General features: G+C 44.2%; 1 protein-coding gene across 1 annotated transcript; it reads right to left on the bottom strand.

The window, feature by feature from the left end:
• Positions 1–1,397: 1,397 nt before the first annotated feature.
• On the bottom strand, positions 1,398–11,077 carry LOC307091582 (cell adhesion molecule 4-like; the record flags this gene model as incomplete). The annotated part of the gene is made up of 2 exons (XM_079759214.1): positions 1,398–1,693; positions 10,931–11,077. Coding segments are annotated over 2 exons (443 nt in total), but the record flags the coding sequence as incomplete, so codon positions are not given.
• Between the last annotated feature and the right edge of the window lie 2,943 nt (positions 11,078–14,020).

Below are 14,020 nucleotides of genomic sequence, written 5' to 3'. Positions count from 1 at the left end.
GTTTTAACTAGCAGAAAGAGCACAGAATGCCTCCTGCAGTCAAATGCGCTTCAGGTAGGGCAAAATACACGATTTAGATGTTTTATTGAATCAAGGAGCGCTTTAAAAGTCAGACGTCAAGGGAAACTAGCGGACAGCCGCAGAGACAGATGGAGGAGGTAGAGAACATGATGCATGGATCAGTTTTATCAGAGAAAAAGATGTTGGGAGATTTCGTTTTGGATGGAAATGAACTAAAAGATGTGTCTGAATGTGTGTATTTGTGTGTGTTTGTGTGAATCCAAAATAGACCAGAGGTAAATACAGATTGACATGTATCTGTGCTCGCATTTGAAGTGCAGGATTTTGATGTTTGTGCCAGTGTGAGCATATCTACAGCAAAACCACAAGCTCAAATGCTTTCTACAAAGATATGAAGGGATACCGTTCGTACACAGAGTCAAAAGTCTTGTTGGATCACGTGAAACTGGATCGTCATGTTTAAATACTCCTGTTTATCAACCTGAGGACGGCCTTAAACCCGGAACATTTATATTGTTCTCCCCTCGAATATTTATTAATTAGAACAAATCCATCCTCCTATCCTTCACTCCTCCAAAACACCTGTACCTCCCTCAAGTGTAACTTCCATTCAACTCTTCTCTATTTAACTTGCCCAGGGCAGCTCCACTTCCCATTTCCTTTTGTTTCTTTTTTAATCCAGCGCTCTTTTCCGAGCCGAGACTTTTGTCATTTATCACTCCTGCAGTCCCCAGACACAGTCCCCATAACATCCGTCTATTCCTTCATTCATCAAAGCACCCATCCCTCTGCTCCAGCCTGCTCCATTCTGCCGGTGCTATGCAGCGTCTCCCTCGATCAATCAGCAAATCAAACATTATTAATGGCGCACTTGGCATGCAAAACTGCAATACAAAGCGCTTAACAAGAGAAACAAAACAAAACAAGAAGAAATATAATAAGAGCTAGAATCACAGAGATACTTTGGAGTCGTAGAATTCATTACAATAAAAGGATGATGGCTAGACGAAGGGGGCACTATTTAACCATCAGGTGTGATGTTGATTAGTGACACATTATTACCACACATGTGAGTATCCACCCACATAAGATGGATGGATCAACCTGCCAGCCGACCCAGTAGACTGTACCATTCTCGGGTAAAAACCGGGTATATAAGGGAACATAATGGTTGAAAATATATAATAAATTCATAATAACTATAAAAGGGCTTATCAACGTCCCACCTGGGGAAAAACGTGCATTTTAAAGATGTATAAGAACACTGATCTGAGGTGATACTCAGGGATGGTGAAACAATGATCCGAGACAGTTAGAAATCGATCTGAGACATTGACAAAACCCCCCAGACTCATCCCACCGCGTGGACCCCACCCCTACACACCTGGCACCTCGCGGCCGCCGCGGACCCAGCGCAGGGTGGCGGCGGGCTTGCTGCGCGGCGACACGCAGCTGAGCTCGGCCTCGCCGCCCTCCACCGCCTCCTGCTTCACCTCCACGGTGGGCGTCTCGGGGGGCACGGACACGGACAGCGTGGCCACCTGGTGGTGCGTGTCGTCCGTGTACAGCTGGCAGAAGTAGCCGCCCTCGTCCGACACGCTGACGTTGGTGAGCTCGATGCGCACCAGCCGCGGCGTGAACAGCACCATCTGGAAGCGCTCGTCCTTCAAGGCTGTGGAGCGGCGGGCGGGAGGGGGGCGGGGGAGGACATAGAAAGAAAGAATGGAGAGAAATGATGGAGAGGCGGCGAGGAGAGTGAATGGATGATTGTATGATTGTGTGTGATTGATTGACGAGTGTGTGAGTGTGTGTGTGTGTGTGTGTGGTGTGATAGAGGGAGAGGGAGAGAGAGATGGACAGAAAGAAAGGGAAATATATGGAGAGAGAGTGAGTGACAGAGAGAAAGAGAGAGAGAGAAAGAGGGAAAGAGAAAGAGAGAGGAGGGCAGACAGGAGCAGAACGAGGGGAAGAGAAGAAGAGCAGATGGATTGATGGTTGATGTGAAAGGACAGGAGGAGGAGGCGGAGAGGGAGGTGGAGGAGAAAGGTGAGGAGGAGGTGGAGGAGGAGGAGAGGAGAAAGGTGAGGAGGAGGTGGAGGAGGAGGAGGAGGAGGAGGAGAGGAGGAGGAGGAGAGGAAGGAGGAGTTGGAGGAGGAGTAGAGAATGCAGGGGAAATTGAGGAAGATGAGAGGAAAGAATAAAACAAAGTTATGCATTTTTTCATGTGTCTGTTAACCATGCAGAACAACAGATATTAACTTGATTATTATACAAGAGCAGTCACTGCATTAAAATACATTTTCACAAAGGTCAGCAATTTGTTATGAGGCTTTTATTTATGGTGATGCTGCCTCTTGCATTTGTTGCATGTGTTTAATTTATTTCACTGTTCTAACTATGTTTTATTTGTTTTGCTCTAATTGTTTGGGGGGTGGTGTTAGTGTTTTTGTGAAAACCATGTATAAGTACACTTTTGTAGACATACACACATACACACACAAATACACACACACACACACACACACACACACACACACACACACACATACACACACACACAGCTACGACAGTAAATGAATGGTTAACATTTTGGAGAAATTGCTACACAAATACTGCACCTTAGGCACAGACATGAACACAAGGTCGTCAGCCAGCAACAGCCACCCCACCAACTGCCTAAATAAAATGGCCATTTTGTGTGAGAAAGCACAAAGAGGCAGTGAAACGTTCAGATTTCTTGTGTTAACTAATGGCTAGTTGTTAAAAAGACATTGGAACAGACTTACAGACTGCCAACTATAGTCTGCACCCAATAGACACAAAGGTCACACACACTCACACACACACACACACACACACACACACACACACACACACACACACACACACACACACACACACACACACACACACACACACCAGATAAAAATGAAGACTGGAAAATAACCAACATTTTATCTTCAGTAAGAAATAAGCCACGTCTTTGGACAATCGGAAAATAAGGTAGGACAGTGGTGGAGATGGGGCTGAGGCAAAGCCAAATAAACTACACCACCCTCCACATATACCACAGTTAGCAACAATAATAAGATGTTAGCCACTGGCATCCATAACAGTGTTGTTTTTTTAATGACTTAATCAGCTGGAGTTAAAGTCCTGAGGCAGGTTGAAGGGCGGAACGGGCAGCTCTGTGGTACAATGGCTGGCTGTATAAACACCAACCTCATGGCAGACAATAGTGAGGGAGCTGATCCGCTTAAAGCTACGCATTGGGCCGGACAAAGGACACAGGAAGTGGACACTTTGAATTGCCCATTGAATTCTTAGTGCATTGATCTGGACCTGTTAAAATAAGAGCATAAAGCACACCCTTTAAACTATTTATACCAATCAGAATCAAGCGTTCAGCAATGCTGTGGCGTAATTATGTTTGAAATATAATATACCTTTGTCTCTTGTACCTAATGAGTTTACAGGTCACACTTTATCATCTATTTTTTACTAAGGTAATGCATATTATACACCGATCAGTAAAACCAGCCACAGAAATAAAACAATTATGAGTTAAAGTAAAGCAAAGACAAGACTAAATAAAAACGAAACAAACAAAATAATTGAAAATACCAAAGAGGTTATGAACTTCCATACACGTTGAATATAATGTGGTATTATTTATGATGCCTTCCGGCAGCTGAACAGGGAGCTGTTCATGTTAGGGCACCGTGGGAAAGGGAACTATAGGTATTTTTTTCCAATATCGGGCGACCGAGCGATTTGCAATTCAAGTCAGAAAAGCAATACATCTGATTTGTGTTTTGGCATCCTCAGGATAAATACGTAATAGAGCATGAATCAGGATCACTATTCATCAGCTGGGATTCCTACCTCAGCAAACCACTTAAAATAGACTGCCAATACAAAGCGGGTGATAGAGGTTATCCACACCCCGAAGTCATTGGCAACACGGAGGGGGTCAATATCTAGAAAGAAAATACATTTGTAGATAACCTTAACGACAAGGATTTGACCGTGGTGTACTGAGTTATTTTCAATTGTATCAGTCCATGTCTCACATGCATTGAGTTTGTATGTACATGGGTAAGAACCTTCAAGATCGAACAACAGTGTTGAGTTTTGTGTTGAGTTTCTAGTCAAGAGCAGGATCGCTCCGAGAACCTCCTCAACGCAAGAGAAGGCTTTGGAAACAACCAGGTAGCCTGACCCAAAAAAATATATCACAAGATGTCAAACTTTGTTTCCAACTAATTGCTACAATGACACATATGGGCTGTCAGTTAGTAAGTTTTAGCTGATGAATTACCACAGCTCCACCACAAAATATTCCTGAAGGGCTGGCAGAAAATTGGATTTGCAAGAAATGGGGTCATTAGGAGGAGAGATTGGAAAGTATAATGTCCCTTAAATGGGACCAAATATTAAGTCTGGTTCTCCAATAATGTGTTGGAGTACTTTGGTGCAGGAGTTGGACAACATTATGCGCCAGGTGAAGGAGGGCGTTTGTGATTGTGGATTTATGCCTAACCAGGCAAGCCCAGAACAGAATTGGTATTTAACAGATTCTAAACGCTGTGAACAACGGCAAATGGAAGGGCCGGGTGAGGCCAGTTTGAGTTAGAAGCTGGTTTATGGAAATTGGATATGCATATAAGAATGCATTGAAAAGGGTATACACATATTGCTCACATCTTACTGATTAGTTGGTGGCATGATAAGAAAAAAGAATAGAACAACTCCTAATAGAGAGAAGCCTTGGAGATGTACATCTCTGCTCAGCTCTAGAGTTTGTGGCTCAATGGATTACAGAAAATAGCAGAGGAGAGATGAAAACCTGTTTGCTCCACAGCAAGCGGCACACGGTTCAAACGCCTGTTGTGTGTAAACAAACAAGCCTCAAATCCACATTTTAAATGGTATCCCCACGCAAACTATCTAGAGGAAAACTTTTCAGCATTTAAGAAAATTGGTATATTTGGCAGCAGGCTATTTAATTTGCTGTATCAAATAATAAATTACTACTCCTACTTTTAAGTTATTTAGCAGATACATTATCCAAATGAACTTTCAGTGGATTTAGAATGTCAATAAGGAGCTGATAGGCCTTGGGCATCTTGCTCAAGTGGTACTACAGCAGTTGAATACCCTTCCATTGTAATAATCATTGCATGGAGAAGTACATTTTATAGCTCTTTCTGAGTTTAATGGAATATACTTCTTGCCTATTGATTCAATGAAAACACCACTAGATCAATCCTAGCTTTTGAGAGAGATGCTCTGTTTTGTGTGTGATTTTTTTCTTTTTTTTACCCGGTCAATCTTTTCTTTTATTCTTACTTTTGTTTTCTTTCTATTGATTTGGTTGTGTTTGTATATGTGTTATGATCACTTCTATTTACTCTGGCTCTTTCTTGGTATTGTTTTGCGCACCCCGTTCAGTTATGGCCATATATAGCTGTCAACATCAACTAGGACCTGCAATTACATACGCACAGCACTGAGACACATAAAAAAAAACATAAATTCAGATCAGAACGGGCAGAGTACGGGCAGGGATCGAAAAAGAAGGAGAAAAGTGGAAAGAATGATCAATGAGAGTGTCCGCTTCTATAGCCCTGCCTTGAGGGAAAATACACAGATGAGTAGCTCCAATCACCGGGCCCAGAACGGACAAAAGAAGAGCACGAGGAGCCAAGCAGAGGGAAAAAGTGACAAAGTGAGCGTGCAACAATTTCCCCTTTGTGGCGGGAGAAAGAGGTGGCATCGACTGAGGACATTTCTCATGAGCTGTAAATCCAGTGACGGTCGGCGAGTGGTGGCGACGGTTCAATGGCCGCATGGATTCTCATCGCGGTCCTTAGAAAATGTAGTTTGCATTGACTTGACTGTAAAAAACACATCGCCTCTCCTCGCCCTGTCCCTCTGCTCTCCCCTGCTTACTCTCTCTCTCTCCGCTCCTTTCTGTCTCTCCTTGTCCTTTGTGTTGGCCTAAGCTCATGGGACAGAATACCAATAGCGCTCTGATGCGACAGCCCACCGTCTCGGAGCATAACTCATCGCACGGCAGACGCTAGACGACGGCTCCGTGCGTGTGTGTGCGCCTGTCTGTGCGCATCTCTGTTCTTTGCACGTGCATGCGTGTGTGACTGAGTGTGTATGATGGAATGTCTCTGTGGATTTGTGCAAACAGGGGAGTAAAAGGCATAAGGGAAGAGCGGTGAGAAATAGCACATTTAGCTGGATGAAACGATATTTTGGGGAAGAGAAGTACATTTTAACTCTTGGAGGGAGAAATATGCAGGGTAATGGAGTCAAGCTCACACTTCCCGGGAACACCGTCAAACTAATCTCTGTCCCTCTGCACTGAATGACACACAGAACAGTGTTAAGGAACAATTCCCCATGGATAGGTAAATCTCCTTTTTTTCTCGCGCTGCTAAATGGCAACTAAATGTCAGACTTTTGTTGAAGTCCTAGTTCACCTCCATTGTGCCATCTCATTTACATGCAGAGGGCAGGCAAAGTCGAGGCGACACAGTGAGCGGGAGCGAGAGAGAGAGAGAGAGAGAGAGAGAGAGAGAGAGAGAGAGAGAGAGAGAGAGAGAGAGAGAGAGAGAGAGAGAGATATGAACCCTCTGGGTGCATGGGTTCATTCGGACCATTACACCAGTATATCACGGCTAACTGTCCCCAGAATCCTATAAAACATGGCTCTTACTGGTCACTCTGTTCTACTATTGGAACAAAACTACAACCCCCACGATGCCACACTATTAACTTAACAGCCGCCATGTTTGGGCAGTTAGCTTGCAAGGAAGGGCTTCTGTATTAGGGTTTGCCAAGCCACCAAAGGAACCAACAGCGTGTAAGCGGGATGTCTGAGAGGCAGATGGACAATGGTTGCATTGGGGGTGAGGCAAAAGGAAGATCAAACACACATAAAGAAGGAAGGGGAAAAAAGAGAAATGTAATTTACGCTCCAACAATTTAGCCTGGGTGTAATCCTTGGTAGGGGGGGTGGGGGGTCACTCAAGGTGACAACTTTGTACTTTTATACAAACACAGCACTGGACTCCCTAATCTCCCTCTCTGTCATCTCTCTCTGTCTCTCTCTGGTTCTCTCCATCTCTATCACTCCTCTGCTCCCGTGTCCCTCGGCCGCCCTCCTCTCCTCCCGCTCTGCCTCACTCGGATGAGGGGCTCATGGGGGTCCCTGGCGTACGCCATGTCTGTGTCCGCCCAGAGAACATAGAGATGGGGGGGGGGGCTGTTAAGGAGCTGTCTGCCGCCATCCCTTTTTAAATACTTAATGGTGCGTAGTCCTAATGTGACAGCCTCGTGGGCGTGACGGGAGGGGACAGTCCCTAAAGGAGAGGACTTCACCTTGCCAATTATTGGTTTCTTCGTGATTGAGGTGCACAATGTTGGCAGCTGGAGTGATATGCGGGAGCGGGAACTGTTTTTCAACTGGGTACCGATTGGCGATTTAAAGGCAGGGTTGACCAAGGTCAAACCAGGTGGCCCGTGCAGAGTGGGCCGTTTACAAGCAGGATTAACCAAGGTCAAACAAGGGTCATTGTTGAATATGGTGCTTGTCTCTGAGGAATTTGCCTCGTCAACTTCCATATAGTGTTACTATCATAAATCTTTATTTTTGCTTTTCCAGTTCTGATCTTTCCACTTCTGATCTTCATCTTGCTGAGTAGTTTAATCCCCAAAAGCTGTGATATTTGAACACAGACTTACGGTTTCTTAATAATTTATAGTTCCGTTTTAAAATAAAGTTTTGAAATAGTTCAATAAAATCACCATACGGTTGAATATGCAAACTTATCCCACTGCACCAGCAGGATATATAAATATGTATGTCTATAAAAAATGTATATATATATATATATATATATATTATCCTTATGTATTTGTTTGCAGGATGTGCATACTATTGATCCAATAGCAGCAAAAGAACAAAAGTTCTCAGTTATGACCCAAATTGGTTGTTCAGTTGATTTAGATCAGGCCTGAACATGGTCTGCAAGTCACACCAGCATATATATATAGTGAGATCCCCCCTTCACTGTAAAGCACTTTTGGTACCTTGAAAAGCGCGATATAAATGTAAGAAATTATATATAGAGTATAAATATATATATATATATATATATATATATATATATATATATATATATAAATATATATATATATATATATATATGTACACAAATACTACCAAACAAGAATTAGCTAATATCTTATCTAATTCATATTTACACGTTGCAATTACACAGCCTACACATTTATGCATGACTAGGTAATGGCTTTCATCGATTAGAGGAATATCTTTTAATGCGTTTAAGGCCCAAAAAGCCAACCTAAATAACGACCAAACCTAAGAGCATAGTGTTCGCTTCAAGCCACTCTGGCGCGGTTTTCAAACGGCACAACCTTGAATATGATTCAAGAATAATATCTCAAGCTTTATGGTCGGGGATAAAGTCGGGGCAGCAACTTTTGTCCTTAATTAGCATGGTAAAAAACAGGGTTTTTGTCTACCCCGAGGTCTTTAACAAAGGGATGCAATTTTCCTTCATTATGACATGGGTTACCACGATGACTTGCCTTTAACGCAATGCGAGGCCAGCCTCTAACGAGCAGCCATAATGAGTGGTGATCTCATCAGCAGGGTCAACACTAGATGATGTACCCCGTGCGTTCTGCTGCCCAGCTTCCTCAAAACCCTTTAAATCGCTCTCACAGTCAGGGGGCCAAGAGTCTAAAGGAAATTATTTAATTATTTAAAGAAAAATTATGTTCTTGTCGAAAAAAGAGAACGTTCACTTTTGAAAGGACGCACACATGAAAGTTTAAAATTGTACTTCATTTGTACGTGTTCTTATCCTTCAGTGTTGGATATGAAATCCTCCTTCTTACACTAATCCATTCATGGACACGCTCAGCTCTCAACATAACTGATTAACCGAAAAATCGAAACACTGCGCTGCCACATTCCAAAAACAGCGGGCTTATATTCTGCACCCACTCTGTTTCAATCTGTATTTCTCTGTAGCTTCGCTTCCAACTTCTCCATGGTCAGAGATCGACCTCATTGTTGGACAAAGTTCAACCTCATTGGCTGTTTGGTCTCCCCAGACAATGTACCTGCATGCTAAACCCCGCCCTCAGAATGTTACTGACCAATCATACCTTTTCTTTGACCTCTGCCTTTTGCTTTCGCCATACAGGGAAAAAATCTAGGGTTGGTTTCATACTGGGGCATTTGTAATGTCCTGAGTTTCCCTCCAAGTATTAACGAATGAATGAATAAATAAACTAAAAATCGTATTTTTTTAAATGTGAGGCAGTGTTTTCATATTTTTGTGGATTTAATATGAAGCCCACCAGCAGCAAAACCCTTTGAACATATGGACTCCTCCATTTGCCTAAAACACACTTAATCTCACCCAATTACTGACATTATAATTAATACTAAAGCAGAAGTGCCATGGCCAAGGGAGATTTTTTTTCATAAAACCATAGCGAGTAAATGTGACTATTAAATACATTTAAGCTTTCAAACACAAGCTATGTCATGTATCTCTGGATATGCATGTTTCTGCTTATATGCACTGCATGTAAAACAGTAAGCCTACTTTATGAGGATCATTATGGAGGGGGGGGGGCAACTGCCTCCTCCTGAACACCTTACCTGGCAGGGCAGAAAGCACTTGTGCTCAATGACACCATTGTTTTCAATACGGAGCACCATTATGTAAAGCATCTCCCGTTTCACTCCGCTGTGTTTGAATTGGGCCTTGAATGCAGATGCTCTTGCTACGGCCACTTATAGCTCTTGCTCAATTTCCCATACAATGTAGGTGTGCTGCTACGCAAGGCGTGACAGTCCAGACATCTCTTTGTTATTTTCTTCCACATCGTTTTTGTTCTGAAGATTTATCTAAAAAGGAGTTATTTTCCTCCACTTGAACCACACAGCCTATCCCTTGTCATATAGTTATAGTTATAGAGTTATGGCAGGACGCAGGACGGTCTAGTACTTGGTTCTCATCAATAACGTTCCACGGGTGTTTATTATTTTTCATGACTGAAAACCTCTGCCTTTTAACATTTACAAATCGATGCGTTACAAATCATTAACAAATCATTAATCATTAACAACAATAATTTTCTGTGCATCATTTCCTTAAAAAATAATATTACTAATAATACATAACACAAATATTAGTCATAATTATTTGACCAGTACACTGTTTACATAGTGCTTAACATGATAATGATAAACAGAACAACATCCACTTGTTACTGTTACCAAGTAGCACAGGTCTAATCGAGTTTAGTTAAGTCTGTTTTGAGCCTCATACTAATGCATCATTACATTAAGTACCTTAATGAAATTCCTAAAAGTACTTCAGACATTCAAGGTTCTCAGTTTTTCATTAGTGTCTATTTTTATCCATGTTTTTCTGCACATTGAGATCTGTTTTCTGAAGGACCATTATTATAGTTGTTAACACAAGTGGTTTTATGGTTATTAACACGCCAACGCACTTACGCACAACCATACCCTCGCCCCACAAACACAACCAACCACTCATACACACACACATCACTTTCTGCCGCACCCACACTCACGGAGTCATCCAGACAAAAAGACAGACGGACAGACAGACAGACAAATATACACACACACACGCACAGAGACACACAGACAGACTGACAGACACACACGCACTCAGACACACAAGAAAACAGACACACACACACACACACAAACACACACACTGACAGACAGACAGCCAGACAGAGAGGCAGACAGACAGTCAGACAGAAAGGCAGAGAGCCAGCCAGACAGCCAGACAGATAGTGTGGGCCTACACACCTCGCGTGCCGTTGAAGAAGAGCGTCTGGCGTCGGGGGTTCTGGATGACCACGATGGAGCCGTCATAGTTCTGCAGACGGCAGGAGATCTGCGCCGTGCCCCCCTCCAGCACCGTCACGTTCTCCGCCTGCACCGCCTGGCAGTGCGCTGGGGGAGACAGATGGGTGGGGGTGGGAGGGGAGGGTTGAGGGTAGGGAGAGAAAGGGAGATGGGGTGGTGGGTCGGGGTGAGAGGAGAAGACAGAGAGAGAGTGAGACGTTCATTCCCCCTTCACTCGAGAGGAGCCCGTAACCCACCAAACAAGCCACTTAGTGCATCCTTCATTCTCTCCATATTCATCTCAACACAGATGTGCAGGGGGGACGAGGGAGGCAGGTGGAGAGAGAGAGAGAGAGAGAGAGAGAGAGAGAGAGAGAGAGAGAGAGACACACACACACACACACACACACACACACACACACACACACACACACACAGACAGAGAGAGCCAGGATGATGATGAAGGACTAGAAAGTGCCATCATGAAGTGTGTGTATTCCTGATTATAATGTGAAGATTTATAATTAGGGTCATTTATCTTTACAGCAAACCAATATGAATGCACACACATAAGTGTATAGTACACAACTTGGGGACACACAAACACACACACAAACGTACGTGTTTAAAACATGCGGCAGCAGACCAGTTCATGGAAAATACATCAGCAATCTCTCCCAGGTTTAACTGTCTCTTACTCATCTAGGTGCTAAACTAATTGAGGATGCGCTATATTAACCCAATGTAATGGATCTGCAAGTGAGAGAAACTCTCTCACTCAAATGTAATCTCTCTCACGCGCACATATCCAAGTGCATGTATACAGAGAAACAACACCACCCCCTCAATCACACACACATACACACACACACACACACACACACACACACACACACACACACACACACACACACACACACACACACAAACACACACAAACACAAAACATTTATTGGCAGTTGTTAGACTCAGCAGGGATCTCTGATGTCTCTGGTACTCGGAAAGGGACAACGACAAGTTTACTTTATCTTCTACTTTAAGTAACTTTCTTATTGATAGTGGTGGTGGAGGTGATGGGCTGGGTAAATTTGTGGACACAAACTGCACAACTCAACCACCCCACCCACTTCCCTTTCAGTCCGTTAAGACGGTGGTGTGTGTAAAACCCGCTTCCTTAAAACAGGGGCTTTCTCTTTTAATGAAATCCAAATGATTCCACTGATCAAATGACTCCTCCATCCCCTCCCCCTCCCCCACCCCCTCCTGCTCTACCTCCCCCTCTAGGGTGATCCCGTGGTCGGTCGCCTCGCAGCAGCAGAACCCGGTTTCCTAGCCCGGTCTCTCCCGGCGTCTCAGTATATCACACTGTCTGCACGGTCATCTGGGCTCCATGTTGGCCCCAGTGTTTGCCGGAGGCGGGGAGATGGGGTTTTAAGAAAGGGACACGTTGATATCCAAACCCCCTGTGATGGAGCAGGCAATATGGGGCACTGATGAACAGCAGAATATATATTCTGGTGATCTGTGCCTCCACCAGAGACTCAGTGACACAAGCAGATGGCTGCTGAGTAGCAGTAGTTGCTGAGTGGACTGCTCCGGGCCCAAATAAATGTCTATATCTGAAATGGAGTGTGCGTTGCTGCGTGTGCATGCGTGTGTTTGTCTCTGTGTGTGTGTGTACTTGGAGTAGGTTTAAAAGAGTTATGGGTGCATTTTGTGTGTTTTGTGTGTGTGTGTGTGTGTGTTAGTGTGTGTGTGTGTGTGTGTGTTTGTGTGTGTGTGTGTGTGTGTGTGTGTGTGAGCATGTGCATGGATTTGGTTCCAAGAGTTATGAGTGCATTATGTGTGTGGGTATGTGCAAGTGTGCATGTGTGTGTGTGCGTGTGTGTGTGTGTGTGTGTGTGTGTGTGTGTGTGTGTGTGTATGAGCATGTTTGTGTGGATTTGGTTTTAAGGAGTTATGATTGCATTGTAATTAAGCTACTTTGACATCATTCGAACTCGCATCTTAATTCAAATGTAAATTTGACTGAGATTTTAATCTCTCTTAATGCAATGCCCCAATCTCAACATATTCATCACACCGGGGACGGACAGAGAAAACCACTATGCATATTAAACTAAACACAAGTAAGTGAGCGAGAGAGAGAGAGAGAGAGAGAGAGAGAGAGAGAGAAGAGAGAGAGAGAGAGAGAGAGAGAGAGAGAGAGAGAGAGAGAGAGACGCAGTTGGGGAAAGAAAGACAGAGAAAGAGAATAGAGAGGGTAGGAGGGGGGGTAGAAGGCAAAGACGAAAAATATCTCAACAATTACCCCTGATTGTCGTCATTATTGGTCCCATTCTCTGCGTCAATATTGTGATTAATATCGGCGGCCAAAGGGGTTGCCACAACCATTTTAATTATTTCTCGCTGATGGCCGTTATTACTCATCACCATGGCAACCAGGGGCTACAGCGGCCATTGTTTTATCGGGACCGTAATTACGGCGTACACTGGGGTGCATCGGGCCCGGGTTTGATTAGTGAGCCTTCAACAGGACAAGATGGCCGCCCGTGTATCGGCCTTCTACTTTTTTTTTGGGGGGGGGGGGGGGGGCAGAAAGTCAACAAAGCGGGTTAATTAGACGTCAGTTCCCCCGCTCCACTCTCACCCGCATCTGTTGACTCTGCAAGCGGCGGCGGCGTGCCGCAGAAAAAAAAATGATGCATTGAGCTAACAACTACGTAAATCAATTCAATAGCAGAGAGCTAACCAAGCCTACTGGCATCCACCACACACCCCTCGACACGGCCCCTGCTGGCTGGGGCTGAATGATCAATCTTGGCTCAAGGCATAGGAGCGTAAGGGGAGGGGGGGGTGGATCTAAGCAGGATATGATGATAGCGAAAGTGGCAGTTTGGTTAGAAAAGCTGCAGCTGGCAAGGGCAAGGAGAAAATATACGCGAGGTGACGCTTCGTATCATATGACCCCCCCGACCCCCCCCCTCGCTTTACCACGCAGCTGGTATACAGCACTTCAACTTCAACACGCCTGGCAGACGGTTATGGGCT

The sequence above is a fragment of the Pollachius pollachius genome, assembly GCF_949987615.1.
Source record: "Pollachius pollachius genome assembly, contig: scaffold_427, whole genome shotgun sequence".
Lineage (NCBI taxonomy): Eukaryota > Metazoa > Chordata > Actinopteri > Gadiformes > Gadidae > Pollachius > Pollachius pollachius.
Note: the sequence above shows the minus strand (reverse complement) of the source record. Positions and strands in the feature narration are given on the sequence as shown.